The sequence below is a fragment of the Halichoerus grypus genome, chromosome 10 (assembly GCF_964656455.1).
Source record: "Halichoerus grypus chromosome 10, mHalGry1.hap1.1, whole genome shotgun sequence".
In the NCBI taxonomy this organism is placed as follows: Eukaryota; Metazoa; Chordata; class Mammalia; order Carnivora; family Phocidae; genus Halichoerus; species Halichoerus grypus.
The window spans coordinates 94,356,369-94,376,367 of record NC_135721.1 but is presented as its reverse complement, the minus strand read 5'-3'; the positions used below and the strand labels follow the sequence as shown (position 1 = coordinate 94,376,367).

Sequence of the window (19,999 nt, the reverse complement as noted above, 5' to 3'; positions counted from 1 at the left end):
AGGCAAGTCACATATATTCACCAAACTGGACATATCCTCAATGTCCATCAATAGGAGAATGAATGAAAAATTTGTGGTATATTCAACCAACAGAAAATTCCACAGTAATGAAATGAACAAACCACAACTACATGTAACATCATGGGAATGACCCAAATATTATGCTGAGTGAAAAAAACAAACACAAAGAAGTTCACACTATGTAGTTCCACTCACAGAAAGTTCAAAAGCAGGTAAAACTAATCAACAGTGACAGACGTCAGAACAGTGGCTACCTTTTCAGGGGATTAGTGATTGGGAGGGAGTGTAGGGAGATTTCTGGCATCTGGCAATATCCTATGTTTATATCTGGGAAGCATTAAATCATTTGCTTTGAAAACAGCATCAAGCCGTACACTTAAATTTGTGCCCTTTTCTTGATTGTTGTATTAAAAATATTTTCTAAAAAATAAGTAAGAATATAAAAGATTTAAACAATACAACAAACTCATCCTGATGGATACATACAAAATATTTCACCCAACGATTGTAGAAGACACATTCTTTTCAAGCATGCATAGAATATATATATATATTTTTTAATTTAATTTTATTTTATTATGTTATGTTAGTCACCATACAATACATCATTAGTTTTTGATGTAGTGTTCATGATTCATCGTTTTCGTATAACACCCAGTGCTCCATGCAGTACATGCTCTCCTTAATACCCACCACCAGGCCAACCGATCCCCACAGAATATTTTTAAAAAATTGTCCATATTCTAGGCCAAAGATCCACAAATAGAGCCTATGGGGTCTGATTCCAAGCCTGGTGCCTTTTCTGTATGGCTTGTAAGTTGAGAATGGTTTTTACTTTTTTCAATGGTTGAAAAAAAATATTTTGTGACATGTAATAATTATATGAAATTCAAAATCAGTCAAAAACTATAAAGTATTACTGGAACAGAGCCACAATCCTTCACTTACATATTGCTTATACCTGTTGTCACACAGAAAAGATCTGAGTAGCTGTGACAGATACTGTGTGGGCCACAAAGCCTAAAAGATTTACTACCTGGTCCTTTACAGAAAAAGTTTGCTAAGCCCTATTCATAAAGCAAGTCTCTGAAAATTTCAAGGGGCTGAAATCATACAACCCTCATTCTGTGGCCAAAGAGCTATTAAGTTAAAAATTCACAATAAAAGGATAACTAGCATAACTAGCACAAATCTCTAGGTTTAGAAATTAAGAAACATACTTCTAAATAACTCAGGGGTCAACAAGAATACTTATTTAAAAATATGTTAAGCTAACTAGTCATGAAAAGAGTAGATATTAGATGTTGAAGCAGTACTGAGAGGGAATATGTGGGATTAAATGCTCTTATTAGCAAGGAATAAAAGCCACAACTTAATGAGACAGATATCCATCTCAAGAAATATTTAAAATCCAAAAGAATAAAATAAACTCAAAAGAAACTAGAAGGGAAGAAATAGTAAAGACAAAAGTAGGCTTTAATGAAAGAGAAACAAATACACAATAGAGACAACCAAGATCAAAAGTTTGTTCTTCGGAGAAAGGCTAATACAATTAATAATCAGAAACTTAACTCAGCATCTCATCCCTGTTGAGCATGTGTGTTCACAACAAACTGAAGTTTCTGGACGACTCATAACTTCCCTCCCCTAGCATGATGACCAGAGTCTGAGATTAGTAAGATTTCCTCACCAGCTGCAAGTTAGGAGGTGCACGTGGAGCCCCTATCACTAAAGGAAACACATCTGAGAGAGGAAGCACAAACCCAGAAAATGCAGCCCAAATGGTTTTGTCCTTATCAGGCCTGGGTGCAGACCAGGACACTGTCACACCCAGGTTCCCTTGGCCAGATAGCATGAAAGCAGAGAAAGTTTTTTTTTTTTTTTAAAGATTTTATTTATTTGACAGAGAGAGGCGCAGCAAGAGAGGGCACACAAGCAGGGGGAGTGGCAGAGGGAGAAGCAGGCTTCCTGCTGAGCAGGGAGCCCGATGCGGGGCTTGATCCCAGGACCCTGGGATCATGACCTGAGCCGAAGGCAGACACTTAACGACTGAGCCACCCAGGTGCCAGATATAATGTTCTGGAGCTGCAGAGAGTCCTCTGCTAGTGGAGAGAAGCCACAGAAGTCTTTGTGTTGGAGGTGGGCATGACTGGATATCAGCAAAGACCTGTGGGAAGAGAGGAGCACTCCGGGCAGATGGTATAAAACAAGAACGAAACAGTGAGGTGGCACTGGTTCTCTTTGCTAAGGCAGTGTTCCCACAATGTATTCAGTGAGGTGCCAATCTAGCTGAGCATTAGTTGGTGTCATATGCATTACAGGTAAATAAAGAAAAAGACTGTGGCTGGAACAAGGCAAAGGGCTGCCCACAGATGCTGAGAGACTTGCTATATCATCACACTGGAAAGTCAGAGACGGGACCACTAAAGGGAGTAAGGCAGGAGAGGAGGCTGGACTGCATCCTTGGGAGGACTGGAAAGCTCTGAAATAGGTATCTAGGGAAATGTGTGCAGCATCATTATCATTCAGAGGTAAATGAAAAGACTAAAGAACAGCCTTGAGGACTGAGCTGACCAGAGCTGGCTTTCCATGTAATAGCCTGTCCTGGCCAAGACATTTCTCCGGAGAGGCTTGACTCTAGTTACTCCAAAGCCAGAATTGCCTTCATAAGGGATTCTCCATCAATAATTGATCCATACAAGACCTATGGAACCACAGGGCCCATGAGAGTGCTTAGAATTTAACACATTTTATTTTTATAAAATTTTCATAAAATTTTCAGCCTATGGACTCCTCAGTCTTTCTGGCAAATAATATAACTGCTATTGTTTTTTTCCAGTGGGAAATTTATTGTACTTCAATGCAATTTTTTAACCGATTTATCTGTCACTTATTTTGACATTTCAAGCATAACTTTATGGGTCCAAATATACTCTTTCAGTTGATAAGTTCACACTATAGGACTGTGAACTTCCCAGAGGGAAAAACTGTAGCTGATCCTGGAATCCTCAATAGCAGGGATAGAAGAGCCCTTAAAGATCATCTGTTCTGACCTTCCTTATGCACAGATGTGGAAAGGAGAAGGTATGGCAGTGTCCTCTGGGAATACACAACTGCACAAGATCACCTGTGGGGTGATGCTTTCAGAGGAGGGACCAGCTGGAAAACGGCTCATTGGACTTGGGCTAGTTTCTTGAAAGGTAAGTGGAAACACACTTAAACTCTATTCTGCAGAGCCTGGGGTAGACACAGAAAAAGAATTTCCAAATAGGGAGAAAGTCCCCTTAGGGAACAATCATGGCATCTGCATGAATATCTTTTAAAGTAGGCTGATGGATTAACTGGGCCTATAAGGGACTCTCCTTTGATGCCTTTGGAGTCTACAATTCTTAGTAACTGAGATGAAAGTAATATACATAATTAATTGATCTATTTTGGAATTAATTAAGAGGCTATATTAAGACAGAATAACAAATGAATCATAGAACAAGGGGTTAAAGAGCCTAGGAATATTGGATTTTTGCTGATGAACTCAATGGCTGTGGTTACTGTTACTAAGCTCCCTCTGCTGGGCCAGGTTCTGAGCTCAGCGCTCACAGGCAAGTGGGTAATTCCCACAATTCCATGAGGCTGACACTTTATCTCTATTTTACAGAGAAAACTGTGGTTAGACTGCCTGCCTTTTTTTTTTTAATTTTTTATTGTTATGTTAATCACCATACATTACATCATTAGCTTTAGATGTAGTGTTCCATGATTCATTGTTTGTGCATAACACCCAGTGCTCCATGCAGAACGTGCCCTCTTTAATACCCATCACCAGGCTAACCATCCTCCCACCCCCCTCCCCTCTAGAACCCTCAGTTTGTTTTTCAGGGCCCATCGTCTCTCATGGCTCGTCTCCCCCTCCGATTTCCCCCCCTTCATTCTTCCCCTCCTGCTATCTTCTTCTTTTTTTTTTTTTTTAACATATATTGCATTATTTGTTTCAGAGGTACAGATCTGAGATTCAACAGTCTTGCACAATTCACAGTGCTTACAAGAGCACATACCCTCCCCAGTGTCTATCACCCAGTCACGGCATCCCTCCCACCCCACCCCCACTCCAGCAACCCTCAGTTTGTTTCCTGAGATTAAGAATTCCTCATATCAGTGACGTCATATGATACATGTCTTTCTCTGTTTGACTTATTTCACTCAGCATAATACCCTCCAGTTCCATCCACGTCGTTGCAAATGGCAAGATCTCATTCCTTTTGATGGCTGCATAATATTCCATTGTATATATATACCACTTCTTGTTTATCCATTCATCTGTTGATGGACATCTTGGCTCTTTCCACAGTTAGGCTATTGTGGACATTGCTGCTATAAACATCGAGGTGCACGTAGCCTTTCGGGTCCCTACTTTTGTATCTTTGGGGTAAATACCCAGGAGTGCAATTGCTGGATCATATGGTAGCTCTATTTTCAACTTTTTGAGGAACTTCCATACTGTTTTCCAGAGTGGCTGCACCAGCTTGCATTCCCACCAACAGTGTAGGAGGGTTCCCCTTTCTCCACATCCCCGCCAACATCTGTCCTTTCCTGACTTGTTAATTTTAGCCATTCTGACTGGTGTGAGGTGGTATCTCATTGAGGTTTTGATTTGGATTTCCCTGATGCCGAGCGATGTTGAGCACTTTTTCATGTGTCTGTTGGCCATTTGGATGTCTTCTTTGGAAAAATGTCTGTTCATGTCTTCTGCCCATTTCTTGATTGGATTCTTTGTTCTTTGGGTGTTGAGTTTGGTAAGTTCTTTATAGATTTTGGATACTAGCCCTTTATCTGATATGTTATTTGCAAATATCTTCTCCCATTCTGTCGGTTGTCTTTTGGTTTTGTTGACTGTTTCCTTTGCTTTGCAAAAGCTTTTTATCTTGATGAAGTCCCAATAGTTCATTTTTGCCCTTGGTTCCCTTGCCTTCGGTGATGTTTCTAGGAAGAAGTTGCCGCGGCTGAGGTCGAAGAGGTTGCTGCCTGTGTTCTCCTTTAGGATTTGGATGGACTCCTGTCTCACATTGAGGTCTTTCAACCATTTGGAGTCTATTTTCGTGTGTGGTGTAAGGAAATGGTCCAGTTTCATTCTTCTGCATGTGGCTGTCCAATTTTCCCAACACCATTTGTTGAAGAGACTGTCTTTTTTCCATTGGACATTCTTTCCTGCTTTGTCAAAGATTAGTTGACCATAGAGTTGAGGGTCCATTTCTGGGCTCTCTATTCTGTTCCATTGATCTATGTGTCTGTTTTTGTGCCAGTACCATACTGTCTTGATGATGACAGCTTTGTAGTAGAGCTGGAAGTCCGGAATTGTGATGCCGCCAGCTTTGCTTTTCTTTTTCAACATTCCTCTGGCTATGCGGGGTCTTTTCTGGTTCCATACAAATTTTAGGATTATTTGTTCCATTTCTTTGAAAAAAGTGGATGGTATTTTGATGGGGATTGCATTGAATGTGTAGATTGCTCTAGGTAGCATTGACATCTTCACAATATTTGTTCTTCCAATCCATGAGCATGGAACGTTTTTCCATTTCTTTGTGTCTTCCTCAATTTCTTTCATGAGTATTTTATAGTTTTCTGAGTATAGATCCTTTGCCTCTTTGGTTAGATTTATTCCTAGGTATCTTATGGTTTTGGGTGCAATTGTAAATGGGATTGACTCCTTAATTTCTCTTTCTTCTGTCTTGTTGTTGGTGTATAGGAATGCCACTGATTTCTGTGCATTGATTTTATATCCTGCCACTTGACTGAATTCCTGTATGAGTTCTAGCAGTTTTGGGGTGGAGTCTTTTGGGTTTTCCACATAAAGTATCATATCATCTGCAAAGGGTGAGAGTTTGACTTCTTCTTTGCCGATTCGGATGCCTTTTATTTCTTTTTGTTGTCTGATTGCTGTGGCTAGGACTTCTAATACTATGTTGAATAGCAGTGGTGATAGTGGACATCCCTGCCCCGTTCCTGACCTTAGGGGGAAAGCTCTCAGTTTTTCCCCATTGAGAATGATATTCGCTGTAGGTTTTTCATAGATGGCTTTTATGATATTGAGGTATGTACCCTCTATCCCTATACTCTGAAGAGTTTTGATCAAGAAAGGATGCTGTACTTTGTCAAATGCTTTTTCTACATCTATTGAGAGGACCATATGATTCTTGTTCTTTCTTTTCTTAATGTATTGTATCACATTGATTGATTTGTGGATGTTGAACCAACCTTGCAGCCCAGGGATAAATCCCACTTGGTCGTGGTGAATAATCCTTTTAATGTACTGTTGCATCCTATTGGCTAGTATTTTGGTGAGAATTTTTGCATCCATGTTCATCAGGGATATTGGTCTGTAATTCTCCTTTTTGATGGGGTCTTTGTCTGGTTTGGGGATCAAGGTAATGGTGGCCTCATAAAACGAGTTTGGAAGTTTTCCTTCCATTTTTATTTTTTGGAACAGTTTCAGAAGAATAGGTATTAATTCTTCTTGAAATGGTTGGTAGAATTCCCCTGGGAAGCCATCTGGCCCTAGGCTTTTGTTTGTTGGGAGATTTTTGATGACTGCTTCAATTTCCTTAGTGGTTATAGGTCTGTTCAGGTTTTCTATTTCTTCCTGGTTCAGATTTGGCAGTTGATACATCTCTAGGAATGCATCCATTTCTTCCAGATTATCTAATTTGCTGGCATAGAGTTGCTCATAATGTTCTTATAATTGTATTTCTTTGGTGTTGGTTGTGATCTCTCCTCTTTCATTCATGATTTTGTTGATTTGGGTCGTTTCTCTTTTCTTTTTGATAAGTCTGGCCAGGGGTTTATCAATCTTGTTAATCCTTTCAAAGAACCAGCTCCTAGTTTCGTTGATCTGTTCTACTGTTCTTTTAGTTTCTATTTCATTGATTTCTGCTCTGATCTTTATTATTTCTCTTCTCCTGCTGGGTTTAGGCTTTATTTGCTGTTCTTTCTCCAGCTCCTTTAGGTGTAGGGTTAGGTTGTGTACTTGAGACCTTTCTTGTTTCTTGAGAAAGGCGTGTATTGCTATATACTTTCCTCTTAGGACTGCCTTTGCTGCATGCCAAAGATTTTGAATAGTTGTGTTTTCATTTTCATTGGTTTCCATGAATTTTTTTAATTCTTCTTTAATTTCCTGGTTGACCCATTCATTCTTTAGTAGGATGCTCTTTAGCCTCCATGTATTTGAGTTCTTTCTGACTTCCCTCTTGTGATTGAGTTCTAGTTTCAAAGCACTGTGGTCTGAAAATAGGCAGGGAATGATCCCAATCTTTTGGTACTGGTTGAGACCTGATTTGTGACCTAGGATGTGATTGATTCTGGAGAATGTTCCATGGGCACTAGAGAGGAATGTGTATTCTGCTGCTTTGGGATGGAATGTTCTGAATATGTCTGTGAAGTCCATTTGGTCCAGTATGTCATTTAAAGTCTTTATTTCCTTGTTGATCTTTTGCTTAGATGATCTGTCCATTTCAGTGAGGGGGGTGTTAAAGTCCCCCACTATTATTGTATTGTTGTCGATGTGTTTCTTTGCTTTTGTTATTAATTGGCTCATATAATTGGCTGCTCCCATGTTAGGGGCATAGATATTTACAATTGTTAGATCTTGTTGGATAGACCCTTTAAGTAGGATATAGTGTCCTTCCTCATCTCTTATTACAGTCTTTGGTTTAAAATGTAATTTGTCTGATATAAGGATTGCCACCCCAGCTTTCTTTTGGTGTCCATTAGCATGGTAAATGGTTTTCCACCCCCTCACTTTCAATCTGGGGGTGTCTTTGGGTCTAAAATGAGTCTCTTGCAGACAGCATATCGATGGGTCTTGTTTTTTTATCCAATCTGACAGCCTGTGTCTTTTGATTAGGGCATTTAGCCCATTTACATTCAGGGTAACTATTGAAAGATAGGAATTTAGTGCCATTGTATTGCCTGTAAGGTGACTGTTACTGTATATTGTCTGTGTTCTTTTCTGGTCTATGTTGCTTTTAGGCTCTCTCTTTGATTAGAGGACCCCTTTCAAGATTTCTTGTAGGGCTGGTTTCGTGTTTGCAAATTCCTTTAGTTTTTGTTTGTCCTGGAAGCTTTTTATCTCTCCTTCTATTTTCAATGACAGCCTAGCTGGATATAGTATTCTTGGCTGCATATTTTTCTCATTTAGTGCTCTGAATATATCCTGCCAGTCCTTTCTGGCCTGCCAGGTCTCTGTGGATAGGTCTGTTGCCAATCTAATGTTTCTAGCATTGTAGGTTATATATCTCTTCTCCCAGGCTGCTTTCAGGATTTTCTCTTTGTCTCTGAGACTCGTAAGTTTTACTATTAGATGCCGGGGTGTTGACCTATTTTTATTGATTTTGAGAGGGGTTCTCTGTGCTTCCTGGATTTTGATGCCTGTTTCCTTCCCCAAATTAGGGAAGTTCTCTGCTATAATTTGCTCCAGTATACCTTCTGCCCCTCTCTCTCTTTCTTCTTCTTCTGGGATCCCAATTATTCTAATGTTGTTTCGTCTTATGGTATCGCTTATCTCTCGAATTCTGCCCTCGTGATCCAGTAGTTGTTTATCTCTCTTTTCTCAGCTTCTTTATTTTCCATCATTTGGTCTTCTATCTCACTGATTCTCTCTTCTGCCTCATTTATCCTAGCAGTTAGCGCCCCCATATTTGATTGCACCTCATTAATAGCCTTTTTGATTTCGACTTGGTTAGATTTTAGTTCTTTTACTTCTCCAAAAAGGGTTTCTCTAATAACTTCCATGCTTTTTTCAAGCCCAGCTAGTATCTCTAAAGTGATGATTCTGAACTCTAGATCCGACATTGTACTAATGTCTGTATTGAGTAGGTCCCTGGCAGTCGCTACTACCTCTTGTTCTTTCTGTTGAGGTGATTTTTTCTGTCTTGTCATTTTGTCCAGAGGAGAATAGATGAATGAGAGAACAAAATGCTAACAGTGTAACAACGTCCCCAGAAAATATACTCTAAACAAATCAGAAAAGACCTTCCAGAAAGTGGTTGCTTTTCTGTTCAGAGAGTTTTTGCTATTCTTTTCTTCAATCTCCTGTTGAATTTGTAGGTGTTCAGAATGGTTTGATCCCCATCCAGCTGAATTCCTGACACCAGACGAAATCCAGGTCTCCTACTCCTCTGCCATCTTGCCCCGCCCCCCTGCCTGCCTTTCTAAGCTTAACATGGTCAGAGTCCTCACCTGGGGCCATGGAAGCTCTAAGCTCCCCTAGCCTTCCTCTTTGCCTGCCCCTCCCTCCCCCTCCTCTGGCCACAGGAGGCATCTTTCCTCATTCTTAAGAAGCTCATGCCCTCTGTAAGGACTTTGCTCTTGTTGTCCTCTTTGCTTGGTGTTCCTTGAGGACTGCCCTCTCCTGCTCCATTCGGGGTCACCTCCTGGGGAGTGTAAACATCACTCCCTTGGGGAGCTTTCTCTACCCACCTATAATGCCCCTCTTCATCCCTGATCATTTTCCTTGCTCTGAAGTCAGCTTTGCTGGTATTGATACAGTTAGTCTGGATTTCTACTTATCTTTGTTAGTGTGGGACATCTTTCTCTATTCCCTTACTTTTAACCTGTACCTTTATAATTTAAAGTAGGTTCTTGTAGATAACATACAGTTGGGTTTTTTTGTTTGTTTGTTTTTAATCCACTGACAGTCTTTTTTCTTTTAATTGGTGTATTTAGACTGTTGACATGTAAAGTGATGATTGATATATGTTAGGTTAGTATCCACCAGGCCTGTTAGTGTATTTCACTTGTTCCTCTTGTTGTTTCTTATTCTTTTTCTGCCTTCTCTCTCTCTCTTTTTTTTTTTTTTGAGGGAGTGTGTACCTGAGTGGGAGAGGTGGGGAGAGGGAGAGAGAGAGAATCTTAAGCAGGCTCTGCACCCAGCACAGAGCCCAACGTGGGGCTCAATATCACAGCCCTGAGATCATGACCTGAGCCGAAACCAAGAGTCGGACACTTAACTGACCGAGCTACCCAGGCTCCCTGTGCCTTCTCTGATTTTAATTGAGCATTTTATATAATTCCAGTTTTTCTCTTTTCTTAGCATATCCATGATAACTGTTTATCTTTTAATTTTTTTTTTTTTTTACTTTTTTTGGTGATTGTTCTTGAGTTTGACATATACATTTGTAATTAATCCAAGTCCTCTTTCAAATAGCACTATTCTGCTCCACAGGTAGTACAAGTACCTTATAACAGAGTATTGCCAATTCTTTCCTTCCATCTTTATAACATTGCTGTCATTCATTACTTATCCAATCATTGAATACTTGGTTGCTATTATTATTGGGAACAAACTGTTATCTGCTAGATTAATTAGGAATAAGAAAAATAAAAGATTTTATTTACCTACATTTATTTCTTCTCTAAAGCTCTTCCTTTTAAAAGTAGATCTGTATTTCTGATCTATATCATTTTCCTTCTCTTTGATGAATTTAACATTTCTTGCAAGGCAGGCCTACTGGCCACAAATTTCCTAAGTTTTGTTTGTCTGAGAAAATCTTTATTTTTTTCTTTCACTTTTGAAGGATACAGAATACTATGTTGGTGGGTTTCTTTCTCTCAACACTTTAATTATTTTCATCTACTTGCTTCTTGCTTTTATGATTTCTGAAGAGAAGTTTACTGTAATACTTACCCTTACTCCTCTATCGTTATTTTTAAACTCTGGTTTCTTTCAAGATTTTCCCTTTGTTTTTGATTTTTGGTATGTCTTAGTCTATTTGGGCTGCTATAACAACGTGTCATACACTGGGTAGCTTGTAACAATAGAAATTTATTTCTCACAGTTCTGGAGGCTGGAAAGTCCAAGATTAAGATGTCAGGAGACCTGGTGTCTGGTGAGAGCCTGCTTCCTAGTTTATAGATGGCTGTCTCTGTGTCCTCACATGGAGGAAGTGGTAAGGGAGTGCTCTGGGGTCTCTTTTCTAACTAATTCCATTCCTAAGGGCTTTACCCTGATGACCTAATCACCTCCCAAAGGCCCTATCTCCAAATACCATCACACTGGGGGTTAGGTTTCAAAAAATGAATTCTGGGGGGAGGGGCACAAACACTCAGTTTCTAACACACAGTTTGAATATGATATATCTAGGTATAGATATTTTAGTATTTATCCTACTTGGTATTTTCTATGCTTCCTGGAGTTGTGGTTTGGTATCTGTCATTAATTTGAAAAATTCTCATGTACATTAAAATTATATATTAAAATACATATTTAATTATAATTTCAAATATTTTTTCTGTTCCTTTCTTTTCCTCTTGGTATTCCCATTAGGTGTATATTATACATTTTACCATTGTCCCACAGATCTTAAATGTTTTGTTCAGGCGTTTTTTTTTTTAAATAAAGATTTTATTTCTTTGAGAGAGAGAGAGGGAGACAGTGAGAGAGAGCACAGGTGGAGGGGTGGGGAAAGGGAGAAGCAGGCTCCCCGCTGAGCAGGGATCCTGATGTGGGGCTCAATCCCAGGACCCTGGCATCATGACCTGAGCCAAAGGCAGACACTTAACCGACTGAGCCACCCAGGTGCCCCTGTTCAGTTTTTTTTGTCCTTTTTCCCTTTTGCATTTCAGTTTCAAGGTTTCTACTGACTTATCTTCAAGCTCACAGTTCCTTTCCTCAGTTGTCCAATTGATTGATGAGCCCATCACAGACATTCTTCATTTCTGTTACAGTGTTTCTTATTTCTAGCATTTACTTTTAATTCTTTCTTGGAGTTTGCATCTCTCTGCTACATTAGTTATCTCTTCTTGCATGCTGTCCACTTTTTCTATTATAACCCTTAACATATTAAGCATAGTTATTTTAAATTCCTGGTCTGATAATTTCAAAATCTCTGCCAAATCTGAGTCTGATTCTGATGTTTGTTTTGTCTCTTCAAACTGGCTTTTTTTTTTTTTTTTTTGACTTTTAGTATGCCTTGTAGTTTTTTGTTGAAAGCTGAACATCATATACCATGTAAAAGGAAGTGAAGTACATAGGCCTTTATAGTGTGAGGCTTTATGTGTGTCTCTCTTGGAGTTAAGCTGTGCTTATTGTCTGCTGAAGCTGTCGACGATCATGTCAAAGGATGCCCGTGTTTTTGTCTCCCCTGTTGTCTCTCTTAAATAAGGTCTTAGTTCCTTCACTTGTTACTATACAAAAGTCCTTTTGATGTTGTGAAAAGGTGTAGGGGAGAAGTGTTCCACAGACCTATGATCAGATCTCAGTCTTTCAGTGAGCCTGGGTCTCTGGGCTATGACCTTCACAAGTGCTTCTCAGTTTTGTTTTTTTGTGTCCCCCCCACTTCCCCCTTAGGTGAGACAGCAAAGCTAGAGGGAACTTGAGTTGGGTGCTTCCTTTACCCCAGGTGGGCTAGGTTCTGGTAAAACCCCAGTAGGTAAGGGCTCTGGTAAAACACTTCTTCTTGAGGATAGGCCTGGTTAAGAAGAACAGAACGCTCCAGGTGTATTTCAAAATGGCTCTTTCCCCTCCCTCTGCTGAAGCACGAGGTTTTTTCCCCCCTCCAATCCTCACTGTGAGAAAGTGGTAGGGTTCCTAGAAAGAAAACACACAGAAGTGTGGGGGTCTCCCAAAGACCAGGCCCCTCTTGACTCTAACTCTCAAATTTGTGTACACGGAGCCTCCAGCAATTGGTCAACTACCATTGACATTTTCCTACCCTGTTATTCGTTCCCCAGGGGTTTCTCTTCTTGAGCTTCTGCTATGGCAAGTTATGATTCTGCCTGTCTCTCCGATTTGGGGGGCAGTGATTTTCCTTGTGACTTTAATTCTCTGATGGCTCGAAGAAGAGCTGCTGATTTTCAGTTTGTTCAGCTTTTTCATATTGTTAGGATGGGGGGTGATGACTTCCAAGCTCCCTATATGCTGGACTGGAAACCATAATCCCCCCTACCTGAATTAAAGCACCTTCCTTCTTCCCCATCCTATCACTCTGTTTTATTTTCTTTATAACACCAAAGCTCCTATCTGAAAGTCTCTAGTTCAACCACTTACTTACTTATTTATTGGCTGTCTCCCTCACTAAAACTGGGATTCCGGGAGCATGAGACCACCAGCCCTTGACACAGTATCTGGCATGAAGGAGCCTCAACAGATACATTGCCTGAATGAGTGAGAAAAGGCCTCCAGCTCGCGAGGCTCTGACCACTAGATGTTAACCAAATCTGTTGAGCCCCTGCACATTTCTAGAATGAGATCTGTTGGGACTGTCTGTCTTTTGGCTTCATGGAGATGCCTGAAAGTCCAGGATGAAAGGGTGACAGTGTGGTCCTAGGGTCCTGAGCAGGCTTCTGGTGCTATACCTTTTCTTCTGTTTGGTAGGTTTGAGAAAAGGCTCCACTGTCAAAACATAGAGATGTAAAAACTGCAAAGATTGACTAAACCTATTTTGAGATCAGCACCTAGAGCACAGAGGAAGAGTCACACTTGAAGAGACTCAGACAAGAGCAAAGAAGGATGAAACTGTTAGTTTTACTAATTATGAAAAATAATGAGTGTCTCCCCCTTATGACAGTACTCTTGGGGTGAGGGGGGAGTGGGCATCTTAATTCCAAAGAAGAAAATCAAGGAGCTATTCAGTCTAAAATTACTCAGAGTTGTCTAGTCCAGGTAATGGTTGTCATTATAACCAACAAATAAGAAAATAAGAAAGAACAGCCCTTTCCTCCCATTTTTTTGGCAACACCATACTTAAGACAATTTAAAATACATTCCTTAAAACAGTAAATATACTTCTTCCTATGACTTACACTAGAAGCAGTCCATAATCAGTGAGATACAGCTGTGATGGAAGTATGCACGAAGAAAACCAGACAACAAAACCCCCACAACAACAAACAACAAACTAATGGATTTCAAGGATGGTACAGAAAATACACCCTTCCGGAGAAATTCTCAAATTCTGGGGGCACACAGAGGAGTTCTGTGTGCTTCTGACACCCTGACAGAACAACCAGGAGAACACATGCAGTCTCTTGGCCAGGAGGCCCTTCCTACTGAGGCAGCTCAGAGGTAGAGGATGAGAACAGTCTTGGTTTCTGACACAAAGCGGGCTCTACCATTTGCCACTCAGCGTACATTTACACAGGCTGGCTCTGGCTGCCGAGGGAGGGAGGATAAGGCAAAGGAGAGAAAGTTGTATATATCAAAGGCCAACTGAAAAAAAGGGAAAACAATGTCAACTTTTGAGGTAAATCAATGGAGAAAGAATTCTCAATAGCCAAATTGTTGTAAAGGATAAAACAGGACCTAGGAGTTAATAATAGGCTATAGATTTTTTCCATCTGTATTGGGGCTTATCTTATAAATAAATGTTCTTTATTATTCTTTGGCAACTGCTTGTGGGTGACTCAGATAGTCTTTCAAAAACCGGACAAAAGAAATAATATAAATCCCTTGTATCCAGGGAATTCCTCTAATTAGGAGTGGCAATGAATTAGAGAAGAAATTTGTTTTTGATATAACATCTGCAAATGACAGCTGCCTTTCACAAAGTTCTCAATGTCATTCCTTTACTAAAAAAAACTCCAATAACAATAATAATAAATTTCCAAAAGAACATATTGCGATAATAGATTTAATTACATATTTTTGGGGCGCCTGGCTGGCTCAGTCAGTAGAGTATGTGATGCTTGATCTTGGGGTTGTAAGTTCAAGCCCCATGTAAGGTGTAGAGATTACTTAAAAAAATAAAATCTTTAAAAAAATAATGTCTTTTAGTAAATTCTGGTTATTCAGCATTTTCAATTATCTTTTAGAATAAATGATTCTTCACATATTCAAAAGTTAACATTTACTTTCCCTGAGAATTTCCCAGAATGTTTTAAAGGATATGCTTTAATCTCAAGAAGGTTATTTGGTTGGGGTTGAGATAAATATTTAAGAAAATTGCATAGATGAAATAAAAAGAAATTTCCATAACCATGCTGCAGTCAAACATACTCCATATATAACGAAGCCACATTAGTAAAAGATTTCCTTTCAAACAGAGATGCCAATACTGGCTACTTTTCACTTTACATGTGCAAAAATGCTTTTGTGATTTCTGGTGCATCAGCCTTAACCAGGATTTCTGGGCACTGGCTCCAGGTGAAGGTTCTGGGCTAGCTGTCTTCCTGAATTGGATGAGAACATACACACACACAGGCATACGCTCACACACTGACACACTCACAGTAGCTGCTGAGCCTGCAAGGGAGACAGATACCACCCTGACAGCAATTTGGTGAGTTGGGGCAGCCTAGGGAAAGGATGGGCATCTAGGAACAGGAGGATCAAACAGGGCCCATCTTAAAGGGGTACTTAGAATCCTTGAAAAGGACTGCAGAGAGAACTTGGTCCCCAACCTGAATGCTACAGCTGAGGAAATAAAAGTCTAAAGAAATTAAGAGACCTGCCCAAGACCTGCACCCACTTGTGGCTGCACAGGAACTGGAACTCTGGAGTCCCGTCCTCTATCCTGGCATTCTTTCCTGCATGTACTTCTCAGAAATGGCTGAATCATCCATTTTTCTCCTCTGCCCGTATCTACCAGGGCCAAGTAAGGAGAGTCTGGAGGACATTAACATGTCTTTCACTTAGAAAACTGACATTCTGGTTGAGGTGATAAGGAGGACTCTCAGCTTCCTGAAAGCTTTCTCTTGTCCTAACTGTGCCCGGTCAAGGCTGCTCCAGCATGTCCACCCTCTGGCCGGGCAGTCACTAGCCAGTTGCTAATGTGCCTGGAGATAAACATGACAGGAACACTAAAACCTACCTTTACAAATTCATAAAAGCAAATGTTTTGAACACCAAAATTATTTTTAGTTGCTGAAAAAAGAAAAGCAACATGGGTTCTCACTGTGATGTGGAAGCTTTATGAACCCCTTTTCTGCAGAATAAATTGGGCATTTAAACAAACCCTTTCAAGCACTCGTGTTCTGCTCTATATGCAAGTTTTCCCTGAGTACTGACTTAGTAATAAAAATAGAAATAAAAAACCCCCGGCAATCTGACAACAGCACATTTCTTTTCGTGACCAAAGACTACCATGTCAATATTTACAGAGATGAACTTACTTTGAAAATAATTTCACAATGAAATCATGTTACTGAACACACTGCTATTTATTTATTTATTTATTTATTTTAAAAAGTTCAATAAAAGGCTCAAGAAGTGAGCAGACCCTCTCAGACGCGAGGGTTTTCTGTGCTCATACAGCACACCCACACTTCAACATACCATTTCGCAAATGCTGTGTATTATTAAGAGGAGGCGGATTCTGCCAGGCACATAATTTGTATATTTAAGGGAGGAGTATGGAATGAAAAAGCGAAATATGTTAAATTTCAAAGGACTTGGAAGCAATGCTGCCTGTGAGCTTGTATTACAAATAGCCCTACATTATTACATACGCTATTAATGAGGCCGAGTGAATGAAAGTACATTTTGAATATGCATGACTCTATCCAATGAGCAGGACTTTTGTGTACTGATGAGGTTTTTTTTTTCCCCCTCCTAAAAAAGGATTAAAATTATTCTTAGAGAAGTATGGCTGCCCAGAGACCAGTAAAATAAATGTACTTAGACCAGAGTCATACTATATTCAGATGAAATATACAGGTGCTAAAAGAATGCCTTTGACTCCACCTATAATTCGTGAAACTTGTGCTTAATCCTGTCCTCCTCCAAAGAAATATTCCTCAGTTTCAAGCAGCTGCGTCAATACAATTTCTAAGCAAAAAAAAAAAAAAAAAAAAAAAAAAAAAAGATTTTTGGTGGAGATCCCTAAAAGTAGGCAAGGTTAAATAAACCTTTTGAGTACAAAGCCTTTACTTCCACAGTGAGGAGCACTAGTTAAAAGACTGGGGAATGGGTAAATTATTGCACCAAATGGCTGAGAATTAATCTCTGCTGACTAGCTGTAATCTAACGAGGCGTCTGTGTCCCAGGGAGCCCGCAGCATGTCCCTGGCGGTATGTGCAGTGTGTCGAGTCTGCGTGGCACCCTTTGTCCTCGCTCACAGGCGGCCTTTCCCCTCATTGTCCATAATATCCTCATGCATCTGGGACGCGTGGAATGCATTCATACTAACAGACTTACCATTGTTTTCTCTCAGAAGCTTTGTTGAGCAAAGACTGCATCACGGTTACTGATAATTATATTGCTTAATTAATCAAGACAAAAAAAATTTGCAAATCATTGCCTGGTTGCCAAGCAGGGAGATAAAAAATGACAACAATACAAGCTGAAGCAATATAACAAAAGTAACAGCTATCTGATCAGAAATTCTTATATAATGAAGCTATTAATGCTAAATCGGTTAATGTTAACATTGCTCCAGGTGTCTCTACTTAGATGCAAACAAAAAGGCTAACATTATGGATATAAAAGGCCAAATGTTGCCATGGATTCTGTAACCTGATAGAGAGGACAGCCTTTTCATTTGATTAGGGAATGCAATTTAAATACCAGGGACTGAAGCCAAACAAACAGACTTTCCCTCCACAAGCCTCTTGCATTCACCCTGGGGTCAGTGGTTGGTGAACAAAAGGTCAGCCACACTTGCCCTGGAAATGTCTGGATTAATTTTATTACATTGTAATGGTTTGTACTTTAAATGTGGGGATAACACTAAATTTCCAGTTGGCCATTATTCTCTTCTTCCCTTTAGGCTTTTTGAATTGAAATATTAAGACACCGATTTGCTCAATTCATCTTGTCAAAATTTATGACCAAATTTATAAAACTTACATACATTTTCTAAAGAAATTTTGAAAAAGTATGTTAATATGTGTTTTCATGTGTTAAAAGTATAATACCTATTAAAAAATCACTTTTTAAGAAAGTTAAAAGTGTCACTTTTAACACTGTGAAGTGAACTGAAATACCTTTTATGTTCTTTATTTACTACAAAAAATAAAGGCGACATTTTTAGGATGGTAAGTGACATTTTAGAGGGCCATGTTGAAAATGAACTAATAAAACCCGTTAAGCCATACTAAATAATAAAGAACCACATTTTGCAGATTTGGAAGCTATAGGACACTAAATCTGTTGGTTGTCTAATATAAACATTTTTAGTTTAATTCTTAAAATTAGTGTTCTTCCTGGACAAACACAAATGCCACTAGCACTCAGAGCCATTTTCTTATACAAGAGTGAAAATTTTCCACACACACAAAGACATGAATCAGAAATAACACAAATATTTAGTATGAAGAACTTGTGGCATCTTCACTCCCTGAATAGAAAAGAGGGTTCCCTTTATGTCATGCTTCTCACCAGCCAGAGTGGGGCTTTTCTGAATTCAGGAGGTGACCCACACTGTGTCTAGTCTGAGAAATGATTCATTATTTATTCTATTTTCATGTAGTGACTGTAACTGAAAAATTACTAGCAATGGTAATAACAACAGCAACAACTAACACTTAAATGGCTTTTATTCTGAGCCAGCCACTGTTTGAAGCACCTTTCACTTCTTAGTTCATTTAATCTGCATGACTTTAACACTTTCGATTATGCTATAAATCCCAGGAAATCTCAGTTACCTATTATTTCAAAGCCAAAAGTAGAGAGTATTTAGAATGGTAACTTTTAGCTCCTTCAAGAGAACAATTTGGAATGAAAATGAAGATTACACTTAATACCAACCTAGAGCACAAAGTCATTTTCTGGAGGAGTGACTTAACTATGCTAAACATTTAATTAAAAACTTAAAAGCAAACCCTTCTATTAATAATTCCAACACAAAAACAAGTCACTATATAAAGCACCGCTAAAATAGCACTAAAGGCATGGCAAGGATCGAAACCACAGCCAATTTAGTACACGGCACATAACCATTGGATTGTTCCAGCCATTCCCGTGATCAATACCAATTGACGTGGCTGCATTGATTCTGTGGCAAGGTGCTTCAATTGTTAAAAATCATCACATGGGCAGGCTGTGCTACAGAGGCCTCGTCTTCTTCACGGCCATGCTCGCAATCCTTCAGGATTGACCCCCATTAGCAGCAGTCAGAGGCTCAGTGAGCAGTGCCTGTTTGTCACGCAAGGTCGAATTCTATACCCACAGCCATCCACAAAATGTTAGATGTGACAGGGGGTTCATTCAACTCTTATTATTATTAATTAATGTGTCCCAAATTTAAAATTACCGTTTTTTAAAATTAAAAGTTTAAATTCAAAACATTTAAAATACCATTCATGTCTTCACACAATAATTTCCAAAAAGTCTAGACATAAAAATACAGAATTCTGTCCTCCTAAGGAAAGATACTCTGAAAAATCCCAATTTATACTGAATTTTCCTATAGCATGTGTAATTCAGATATATGTGAGACATTAGCCAGTTGGAAAAAAGTCCTCCTTAACATATTTATATCACTGTTTTTCAAAAACAGTGAATCATGTGGCAAATGCTATATGAGTTAGAGCGATAATGCGATGAAAACGTACCTCGGGTTTCTTCGTGATCGCGATAAAGAACATGTGATTCTTCACTGGGTAAATAATGATTGAAACGTCTCCGAAGGCGGTCGGGATAATGCCCCTGCGGTAGTCCCTGGAGTGTTCAGACCAGACGATGTGGACCTCGTCATTCCCCAAGTGACGGAGCTGCAATGGCCAATTGGCTCTTTATTAATCAGAGTGATAACAGCAGTTTATGAGGGGTCGTGGCTTACAAATTGAATTATAATACTCAGAGGCAAAAATATTTCACTACTAAAAAAAGGTACGACACCACTGTCTTCTATGAGGATTTAAAAAACACAAACACATGAAAACACCACTTACTTTCTATGAAATAAGTGGCACTGAGATGATGCGTATAAGCATGGCAGGTACATTATTGCTGGAAGGGGACGAGACCTTTTCAAGGATTTTTTTAAATTGAATTTTACTCCTGGTATTAAATCCTTATGCTTTATATTGCTGAGTATGTCTCCAAACAATT

General features: G+C 39.4%; 1 protein-coding gene across 8 annotated transcripts in view; it reads right to left on the bottom strand.

The window, feature by feature from the left end:
* The window catches only part of RALGAPA2 (Ral GTPase activating protein catalytic subunit alpha 2), a 334,693-nt gene that overhangs the window by 85,959 nt on the left and 228,735 nt on the right, over positions 1 to 19,999 (bottom strand). For all 8 annotated transcript variants that reach the window (XM_036085370.2, XM_036085371.2, XM_036085373.2 and 5 more), the window contains one exon: positions 19,501 to 19,659. In XM_036085370.2, the coding sequence (XP_035941263.1) occupies positions 19,501 to 19,659 (159 nt within the window). The remainder of the gene's footprint in view (positions 1 to 19,500; positions 19,660 to 19,999) is intronic.